The 11,775-nt window shown below is 31.8% G+C and overlaps 1 protein-coding gene across 1 annotated transcript in view; it reads right to left on the reverse strand.

Moving 5' to 3' along the window:
- LOC108734517 overlaps window positions 1-11,775 on the reverse strand; it is a 34,520-nt gene that overhangs the window by 16,566 nt on the left and 6,179 nt on the right. Inside the window, exon 3 of the mRNA XM_018466104.1 lies at window positions 8,288-8,444. Within this exon, the coding sequence (XP_018321606.1) occupies window positions 8,288-8,444 (157 nt within the window). The remainder of the gene's footprint in view (window positions 1-8,287; window positions 8,445-11,775) is intronic.

Genomic DNA, 11,775 nt, shown 5'->3' on the forward strand with positions numbered 1-11,775 from the left:
TTTTGTATGATAATGTTGATATGTGGGTTGTCTGAACTCTAAGGGGTGTATGGATTAAAATTTGAATGAAAATTGTTATTGTAAATGAATTTTTTGTTAATATAAATCTCTTTTTTGATAATGTCCTTTAATGCCTATGGAAAGCACCTTACCTTACCATTAGATTAATCTTGAAATTTGTAGTTTACATTTAGTATTGTTCTTGATAACGTTGTTTTTATATTAAATTATTATACAAACTTTATTTGTACTTTTAACATACCGAAACAGTTTGAAAAGTTCAAGAGAGTTGACGAAGTGTTACAATTACAGAAATACTATATTTTAGTAATATTGTGCAGCTAGTTTCATATAACTGGTTCTCTGTGGTATTTCTGTTTGGTATAATTTGGATCCTTCCACAACCCACACCGATCCAGACTCTGCATGTCGTATTACATGAACCGCAGCTTTCCCTATGGCATCAGGGTTTTGCTTTGCAGCACTTGCTATTTCTTTTTCAAGTGCAAGTCCGTATTCGACACACATTGATTTCTCTTTAACTCGTTTAATGAACGAAGTTTTTGTAAAGCCGGGACACAAGCAGATCACTCTGACGCCCGTTTTCTTATTGTGCATTTCATGCCCGAAACTCCTCGAAAGGCCCACGATAGCATGGTGTTCTGCTGATAGGGTAGGTGCAGACGAAAGGGGTTCCAGTCCAGTTACTCCCGACATATTTATTATAACACCTCCCCCACCAAAATTTGCACGACTGATATATTTGTATGCCAGAAGTGTTCCTCTTATGGTTCCAATTAAATTCGTTACTACTTCACGTTCCCATTGATGCCCGTCGATTATTCCCGCCGCATTTATTACTATATCTAGACCACCATATTCCCGTTTTGCTTCCCTGAATGCTTCTTCGAACTGAACCATACAGTTGACGTTGGAATTTATAAAAATGGATCGGCCTTTCCCGAAGGAACAGTTTAGGGAAAGTGCAGCCTCCTTACCTTTTATTGGATCAACGCCCAAAATAACAACACCACGAGCTCCGTTTTGTAATAGCTGATGGGCACATGCAAAACCAATTCCTTCGGCACCTGTTATCAGTGCAACTTTACACTTTGGTTCTAAGAAAAATTTGTCATGGGGTTCCGGCTGAAATCGTTTAGAACAGGAACATGTAAAGTGTATACTGGCTTTTGAGACGTACTGGTTGATAAACTGTTTTGAAGCACTTAGTATAGTTTTTAATGGTTTTAAACGCGTAACTGAAGACATTCTATTGGATGTTTAATACATATACAATATCTACTGTAAATTTTGATAAAATTCTAAAGAATCCATTTATGATTTTGTCATAATTGACATTTTGTATAATAATGTCATCATTGACATATTCATGTAAATAATGGAATTTTGTGAGGATACCTCAAAACAGACTGAATGTCATTTTATATGCGTACAAGTTTTTTTATTTTTTTAAAAATATTAATTTAATTTCGCAGTTACGTCTAGGGTTGCCACTTTTTTTTATATAAATAAAGGACATTGGTTATTAAAGGTAGAAAAAAAAGTACGCTGTGTCAAAATAGAGAACAATTTATTTTACTCTATCATTTTGCTTAAAAACATAGTTTTCATTACTTTTAAGAAATAATTATCACTGTTAAACAATTCCACAGCATTTATACAATCTTGATTTAAGTTAAAGTAAATAAGTAGTTCATTTTTTATCAGATTTTGAGACGCTTTATTTCTTTCGTTTCGCCATTTGTAATTCATCACAGAAAAATCTCTCGCTATTTTTGTGCAGCAAAACCATTAGAACTATATATCTGATTATATAATTTGTTTAATAAAGAAAGTTCTCCGTAAAAATCACCCATATTTACATTAAGTTTTGCAGATTTAAATTTTTATCAGATTTTGAGACGCTTTATTTCTTTCGTTTTGCCATTTGTAATTGATCACAGAAAAAACTCTCTGTAAATGCAGATATGGCGGGAATCGACAGTAAAAATGAAAGTTTAAAGTAATAAACAAATTTGAGTAATTATCATCAGTCTTATTAATTACAGTAAATAACTCCGCAAAACCATTAGAACTATATATCTGATTATATAATTTGTTTAATAAAGAAAGTTCTCCGTAAAAATCCTCCACATTTTCGACTATTTTCACAAAATTATCAAATTTAACATTACTTTTTAAATTTATATTGCTAAGTGTAAATAATCAGTTTGTGTCATTAAAATTAAGCTATTTATCTCAGTAACTCTGTCATATTTTACGTAGAAAATGCTTACAACCGCCTTTTTTTGTATATTGTACCTTAAAATCTCAGAGAAATCAAATCATCTGAAATAAAGTATTTTCGTGTACTTTATTTGTCACATAAAGTATAGAGTACAATTACCCTAAATAACGTACAATACTTTATAATAAAGTACGGGTGGCAACCCTAGTTGTAGGCGAGACGTCGGGAAACAATTTCCAAAGGCAATGGCCAGAAAGCTCGAAAACAAATAATGATAGTACTGAGGACGCCGGCCGTGAAAGCCTACGTTTATAACATTCTAGTTATTTAAATTTTTGATGCGGTTCTTTATTTTAATCTCTAAATCCACTTTTTTGTATACTCTAGTAACTAGCACCTACCCAGACGCATTTATTCTTTATCGTATAAGTTACCGCTGAGGTATTTAAAAAATAAAACTAATTTCCTTATTTTTCTAAATCCTGTAGAAGATTTGAAGTGTTAACCTGATCTGTAGTTTAACTAACTCTGTGGCGATCCGTAAAATGAAATATACATATGCATTTGTATAAATTACCATAATTTATTTGTATTTGCTGATTATATTTTAAAAGTAAATGTAATTATTCAGCACATATGTGAAGTTTTTAATGAGCGGTGAGATATATTTGAAACTTCCAAGTTTAGTATCAACATACTACATTTTGTGTTAATTCTTAAAACTAATTTATATTCAAAATAAAGTTTAACATCCAACATGATGGCCAAACTAGAAATTATTTGGAACTGTTATATCTTATGGATTCCAAACAGGTTTAAATCAATCTGCAAACTGTGTCACTAGCAGTTAGAAACACAAATGCTATTTTTGACTGTATAGTTAATTTTGTTTACTTTTATGTATATGTTACAGGAAAATTAAGTTTTATTGGTTCTTAAAATTACTTCCTTTACTTTAATCTATTATTTAAAACGAGTTTTCCTGTTTATTTGTGTTTCAGGAAAAATTCATTATTATTTCATCAATATATTGGGCAGATGTATAATTACTTAGTAATCGATAATTAAAAATTGACATATTTAATCAATTAGGGTGCACTCTTTCCTGTTTGCTGTGATTTCACGCCTTAACTAATACTCAACCGATCATCATCAAATTTTGTACATGCATTGTCATCATGTGTACAGAAAAGAACATACAGTACCTTTAACCAGTAAAAAATACTGTTCCTTAGGGTTAGAAATAGAGAAAAATAGTTTTATGTGATCGCCGATGAGCATTGTCACGTATTTAGGACATTAACGTGCGACATTCTTACTATAAATTATACATCTATTTTGATTTCGGGATTTAGAGTATTAGGATTATTGTAGATTTTTTTTGTGAAATATGTTGACTTAAACTTTTGATAAAATTTTATAAAATGCCTAATTATTGCGTACTTTAAATTATTTACCCCTGATTTAATTATTTCAATCAATACCGATTTCTTTCTTTCTTGTTTCGTTAGCACTTTAGATGATTATTTACCTAACTTCTATTTTGTTGATTAACTTAGATTTAGATATAGCACATATTACATAACAACTTTATTATTTTTTTAATTAAGGGAACAAATATAAAAAAATCGATTGAGTTAATGATGTCGGAGGAATTTCAAATAGAATAGAATTTAGAGCTTCACCGTGTTTTATCAGTATTTGTACTATTAGTACAAAAGGTTTTTTTTCACAAAAAGAAATTGTTTCTTCTGGAATCCATACAATTTGTAAAAGAATGTCCAAGATATAGAAATGAAATTGTTCACTGGTTAACAAATTGCTACCTGCTGATGGCAAATATTGTAAATAGAATAATAGACAAATAGTACATTACCGTAAAATTGCTTATTAAAACCATAAAATGCATTAAATCAAAGTGAAAACAAATTAATAACGGAATCCGCACAGTTAAATAGTTTTCTCATCGTGCGAAATTGAAAAAAGGGTCGGCAAGTGAAACATTGTAATATCACCATTACTTTTCGATGAAAACTAACTGCTTTATATATACTTAGATAAATAGGTATATAAAAAATATATTTAGATAATCAGAGTATAAATGTTAACTAGAAGCTTAGATAGGTGGAGATAGGTGAGCTAGGTAACCCCATAATGAGAGAAGAATTTGATGTAGCATTAAAAAATTTTAAAGAACAATAAGGCACCAGGTATAGATGGGATACAGGCGGAAATTTTAAAACACGTAGGAAAATAGGTTAGAGATCATATTTTAGTCTCATTTACGAAAGGGGGAAAGACCCGGAGGATTATTAGTATAACCATACCTAAAAAGAGATGTGCGGATAGCTTCAAGGCATTTAAAACAATTAGCTTAACTTCCCCTGTGTTAAAAATCTTAACTTCTCGTACAGAGAAGAATAGAAAAAGGGGCGGAAGAAGTATTAGGGGAACATCAGTTTGGGTTTAGAAGAAATAGAGGAACGCGGGAGGTCATTCTAACTTTACGGGTGACAACAGAGAAAAGATAAAAAAAAGAGGGCGTACATAGGATCCTTCGTAGATTTAAGAAAAGCTTTTGATAATGTTAAATGGGACAAGATATTAAATATACTTAAAAATGTAGGGATGAGTTACAGCGATAGAAGAGTGATATATAGTTTGTATAAAGAGCAACAGACAATTATAGAGATTGAGCAGCGACGTATAGAAGTAAATATTAGAAAGGAAGTCAGACAAGGATACAGACTATCGTCACTACTTTTTAATTTATATATTAAAGATGCGATCAGTATCATTAAAGACAGGACAACTAAACGGATAGATATACAGGGACAAAAGATTAGTTTGCCAAGATTTTCAGATGATACAGCAGCGTTAGCATTTAACAATGAGGAGTTAGAGATAGCTTTACATAAAGTGGAAATGGCATTGGCAAAACAGTATTGTATGAAAATAAATAAAAGTAAAACAAAAATACTGGTATGCAAGGGAAGAAAAAGTAGGAAAAGAGCGAATATAAAGGTATGAGACGAAAAAATTAGAAGAATTTTTGTAGGTATGTATACCGGAGGTAAAATTAAGAAAACTTTCCTTACTTCTACCTAACAGCAAGAACATTCTGTCATTTTATAATTGAGCAAGTGATCAAGTAAAAAATGTTAATGCCATCAATAACTTGAATGAAGACATTCGGTGAAAGCAAGTTTACTACAGATTTGTTCTCGCGGTAAACGGTAAAACCTCGATTTGCTTCTTTCATACAGTTTAAGGAGCCTCTGATGAATAACAGTCAGAAAAAATGCAGCCAAAAAATAAAATAAATACTACGACCGAAAGTGCGAAACTTAAAGCCAGAAGGAGCTGAAGAATATTCTCTCAAGTCGTGGTACTTAATGTTTTGTAAAAGAGTTGACTTGATTTAAAACCATACTTTTCAAAAATCCACTTTTTGGCTTGGCTGAATTTTCCACCATTGGTACTGTGCTACTTCACTTGATGTCAGGCAATTTCCAGCTACCTGATATTGATCTGATTTAATATGTAACTGTTTATGCAATTAAAGTCTTTCAGGATGAAAGTATTTAAACCGGCATAGAATATCCTTAAAGATTTCTTAAAGAACCGCAATTCAAAACTATCTTTCACCGTTGATGGTTGCTCGTCTTTTAGTATGGGACAGAATTGCCATCCATCCCATTGATTAATAATACTCGACCTATGGACTTACAACCGACAACACAAACACCTTTATTAAAGAACGGTATTCTGAACTGCTTCATTCTTGGTGTTGAGTAAAATAATAAACTTGCTGTTCAGGGTACATCTGAAATTTTGATGTTTCATGATAATACTTGTAGAGACAGAGAATTTAGCATATCCTTAGATTATGACGCAATGATTAAAAAGTCAAAAGGATTCACGATCTAATGTAAGAAATAAAAAACGTTGAACATTTACGCAACGATTTAAAAAAAGTTACCTTATCGTAAATTTGAAAATTACTACGCCAAAACTTGATGGTTAATGAAAAAATGAAGTAGTCTTGAAAAAAAAATGAAGTAGTTTTAAATAACTACTTAATTTTACAAACACCTGAAATTTAACTATTTGTTCTCTCTGAAAAGTCAAGTGGCTTGAAAATCAAGTCAAGCTGTGAATTCCTATCTGTCTGTCTTATTACAAAAAAGAAAACCGTTTATCTATGTATATGCAGAATCACTATTTATTCTGTATACATATAAGACGTTCAAAAATGTTGATAATAAGCAACAAGTTATGGGTGGAAATCCTACAAAATTAATGCAAAAAAGAAAAGGAAAGAACTGGCGATGATAATAAAAAATAAAAAATTTAACTTCTGATATTGATTAAAACAGGTAGGAGTATTTAGAATAAAAATACGAATTTGCAGAACGAGACCTGCAAGCACATGATAAAAGAATGTAAAAATATGAAGAAGGAAGACATTGGATGGAAGTGTAAAGAAATGGATAACAAAAAAATTAGAGGAAAAAAAGGAGACGGAGGAATAAAGTTAATCTATACCTGCAAATATATAAAATCTTACATCCTAAAATATGTAGTAATCGGAAGGATAAAAATTTAAAATCAATTTCAATAGAATTGAGACGAATCAGTTATAACCAAAAATATCAATCTTTGTACAATTATATACTTGTAGTATAAGTTAAAAATCTTTCTGTTTATATGCTTTGTCAACTTTTATGGGCAGTTCTTTAATTTTACCACGTTTTGTTCGTGTGCCTCTAGTTCAAAGGTTAAGCTGTATACAGCGCAGAAGGTCAAATGTTTAGAGTAATACCCAATTATCTCGAACTTTTATGAGGACTTTTGTTCTACTATAGTGATGTACCGATCAAACATACGTTCATACGTATCTTAATTGCATATGTACTCTGTAATTAGCCATAATTAGTAATGAATTTGGGTTATTAAGTCCTTGTTACGGATATTTATAATAACAAGTTGGTACTTTTAAAAGCAACGGAGTATACACAATATATACATGGTTTTCAATAGTTTACTACCCCTTACATAAGAAAAAGTGTGATTAGCCTTCAAGTAATCATTGAGGAGTAATGGTTTCTGAACTGACCTATGGGCCTACACACATAAGAAGTATTTTCGGAGAAAGTTTTCATATGCGTGACTTTTTTGCCGAATTATGAAAAAATATTAGATTCTAAAATGCTATTCAGAAGATATGAAGCGATAGGGTTGAAATAATTTTAGGTCACTTTCCAAATAAATTAAACCATAGTGTAGCGAGCACGAGCGTGTTTGTATGCGATCGGGCATACGTGTGTGTGAGCGGCTTATCGATTCGCCGACTAGCCGCAGGCGCCTTTCTTCATGTGCGCCGTATCTGTAAACGTGTGTGTCGTACCTGAGTTCCGGGAAAGCAATTAAACAGTTCAAAGAAAACGAAATTTTTCCGGACGGCTGGAGAAAGTTCCCTAAAGAGACCAAAGAGTATTTAAAGGAAGAGACGATCGCCAACGGAGAGCAGAAATAAACTGACCGTTCCAGAAGTGAAGAGTAGAAATAAATTGACCGTTGCAGAAGTGAATCAAGAAATAAATAGCACAGTGAATAGCGACAGTAGTGTAAATAAATAGAATAATTACCTAAGTTTAGTAATAATTTAATTGTGTATTTAAGTTCAATAATAATTAGTGTAAATAAATAGTTTTCGTCTTAGAAGTTAATTTGTTAAACCCACGAACATTATAATATCAAAATAAGCCCATTCGTACTATAGGTACCATAAATAATAAGAAGATACATAGAGAAAGGCGTAAAACAAAATTTAAATTTTTATGTCGTTACTTTAGAAAGAATATCCACTTGAACCTGACTTTCATTTGTATGCATTTGCTTTTTACCACAACAAAAGTTCGCTCATTGTCAGACTGACGATCGTGGATGGCCTTGGGCCTTATGTTTTTACACAGCAGATAAAATAAGAAGTGCAAGCAAAGACTAATTAGGAATGGTTACAAGTGAAAACTTTACCAGCGCTTCCTTTTCGGCTTCGTTTACCATAGCTTCGATTTCATTGGGAGTGAGAGGTCTGTTGAAAGGAGGCTTATTGTTACGAATTCGATGAACAGCACCAGGTTGGCCTTGACCCACAAACGGATTTGATGGATCATTTCTGTGACTGATAAGTCTAAAAAATAAAAATGACAGGCATTAAAAAATGTTTAACGTAAAAACGATATTTTTTTATTATTTACGACTAGAGTCCGTCTTTTCGACATATGGGCACCGTTGTCGATGGTGCGATACTCAATAGCAAAACCTAATCTAACCCCTTGGTTCATATGAATGAATGAAATTGCTAAGCCACGAATGGATTTATAATTACCAACTTGAATCAAATACATTTGTATCATACTTTAGTTAACATAAAACAGTTGCTTTATATGACGAGTATGATCACCCGAAACGAATAAGCAGTACCCTCCTAGTCATACAATGCTGCATTTAATTAGAGCCCAACTTCGTTAAAATAATTTTAAAAATTTTACTGTATAGTTTATGTCAATCTTCGCATTCCTCTAGAACTCGAGCAACCTACATCTTTAACCATTAAAGTAATATAGTCTTGATATACCTCCACCCCTTCTAACTCCTATTTTCTATGGATTGCCATTGTGCTTTCTGTTCTTCTATTCTTTCTAGTATCTGTCTAGATTATTTTGCATCCTCATTTCAGTATTAAAAAAAAGACGAAGAAGCGCTGATTTCTGTGATGAAATGCTTTAAATTTTTCACAAAAGCTCTCATGAGATTAAGATTTATTAGTGAATATTTACTAGATAATCGTCGGTAGGTATTCGTTATTAGACATCGACTTACGTATTTCAGATTTGATTTTTTGGAGAATTTAGTATATCCTTTGACCATGATGCAAATACAAAAAAATACAAAAGGATTCACAATCTAATGTGGGAAATGAAAAACTTTGAACATTTACGCAACGATTTAAAAAAAAGTTACAATACTTTCTTCCAATTATAAATCTTCTGATATAGCAGTATCAGCATCTAGGAAGGAGGACCTAGAGATAGCTTTAAATAAAATGAAAGCGGTACTGACAGATCAGTTCTGTATGAAAATAGATAAAAGTAGAAATAAAATACTGGTATGCAAGGGAAGGGAAAGTAGGGAAAGAGCGAATATAAAGATAGGAGAGAAAAAATTAGAAGTGGCTGATTTTAGATATCTAGGAAGTAAGATAAGTCAGGATGGAAGAAGTAGTAGGGATATATAGCAGAGGATAGCGCAGGGTCGTGTCACATTTAATAAAAAGAAGTCACTTCTATGCTCGCGAACGATTAATTTAGAAATTCGAAAAAGGTTGTTAAAGGTCTATGTTTGGAACCGGGCGTTGTACGGGTACGAAACATGGACATTGTGCACGGCGGAAGAGAAAAGGTTAGAAGCCTTCGAAATGTGGTGTTATAGGCGAATGATGTGGATAAATTGTCTAGAAAAGGTTAGAAATTAATAGGTATTAGAAAGAATAGGAGAACAGAGGACTCTATGGAATTCAATAAAATATAGGCGAAATAGTTTGGTAGGACACCTTCTCAGGCATGAAGGTCTAGTCAGAGACATATTAGAGGCAGAAACAGGAGTTAGGAGGTGTAGAGGTAGACCTAGATTAGATTACTGTTCGCAAATAGTTAAGGATGTGGGTTGTTCTAGTTTTAGAGAAATGTGAAGTTTAGCTCAGGATATGAAAGAGTGGAGGTACGTGTCCAACCAGCCTTAGGACTGACGACCTTATGATGATGACTATGAACTTGAAAATTACTATTCCAAAATTTGATATCACTAAATGATCAATGAAAAGATCAAGTAGTCTCGAAAAAAATGAAGTATAACTACTTGATTTTACGAACACCTGAAATTTAACTATTTAACTGTCTTGTCTAATATGTTCAGCATTTCAAAAAAAAATATGAATAAGATTAAATGCTTTCAACTTTTACAAAAGCTCTGATAAAATTAAGATTTATTAGTGAATATTTACTAGATAATCGTCGGTAGGTATTAGTTATTAGAAATCGACTTAAGTATCTCAGATTGGATTTCATATACTTATTCACTTTCTTCCAATTATAAATCTTCTTTAATTGAAACGTTGTACGTATTAACATCAATACATACGAGTGTTGCATATCTAGTATATACCTTCTCTCTATATACATACATACATACGAATAACGGTTATTGCAGGTAGGTTAGTAATAGTAAGTGTGTAATATTGCTAATCGTTAGTACCTACTCTTGATTCCTTAAACATGAACATTCTCTAAGTAGCAACGTTCTTTCATTCAAAAGATTAATAAACCATCCTTCTAATTAATTTCAAATTTACCTATTCTACTCGAACTTTGTATGAATGCTCATCCTAAATATTCTTATAAAGAGATTAAGATGAGGTCTTATTTCCCACAATTTGCAACGCATTAATGTCTGTGGAAAGTGGAACATAATGCATTTAGCAGTTTAATACGTCTTTCAGAAATTAAGAAAACGAAGCTTTGAAGTAAAAGTGTAACATTCTTTACACAGATGATTCTGTTATTTATGTGTTAGTTGCGTGAAGCAAAGGCAGATGGTGTTTACGTTTTTCGCGCACATCTAATATGTAAATATTTCTTGTTATTCTCCCACATCTCTCGAACAGTTTGATGGATTTTAATAAACTATGTATCATTACCCTTAACTCATCATTGATATTGCTTTAGAGTAGCAGCGTACACTAGAAGAATATTCGACTAACCCATTCTTTAATTTCTGGAACTTCTGGATCTTCTGGGCCATTTGACTAAGAAAAAAGTCCCATATTTTTTCCCAACTTTTTTTGATTGGACCGATATTTAACTATACTACCATTTAAATGAAACTTTTTCTTTGTATAGTAAATCAAAGGTCATAGGACGATAAGCATATAGTGAATCAGCCCCTACGGTATATCTGGATTATTGTTTGAGGGTATACTGGTGCTAATGAGATACGTTAATCCTGAAAATTTTAGATCTCTTTAGATCTCTATCTATTATGGTTTTTGAATAAATCCAAAAAGCGAAAAATCAGAAAAAAAATCCCAAAAACGGTTAAACCGATTTGAATGAAATTTATAAACGTTAGAGACGTATAAGGGCTTTGCTCGGAAAAAATAACAGCTTATAATACTTATAATAATCATTAAAAACAGCCAATGTTGAAATAAACTTTTTTATGTCATTTCCAATGTAGAATAAACTCTCAAATCGTTAAATCGATCAGAACGGTACGCCGTATTGAAAAACAATAAAAACCGATTTCTTAATATAAAAATTGATTTATTTCAGTTTTTATACCTTGAATAAACAGGAAAGCAGGTTATTTGATTAATTTATAAGTACAAGTAACATATAACAATAATTTAAAAATTATTTTAAATTATGATATTCAGAAATGAATTATAATTTAAACTATACTTA

Source organism: Agrilus planipennis, unplaced genomic scaffold (assembly GCF_000699045.2).
Source record: "Agrilus planipennis isolate EAB-ADULT unplaced genomic scaffold, Apla_2.0 scaffold62, whole genome shotgun sequence".
NCBI classification, from domain to species: Eukaryota; Metazoa; Arthropoda; class Insecta; order Coleoptera; family Buprestidae; genus Agrilus; species Agrilus planipennis.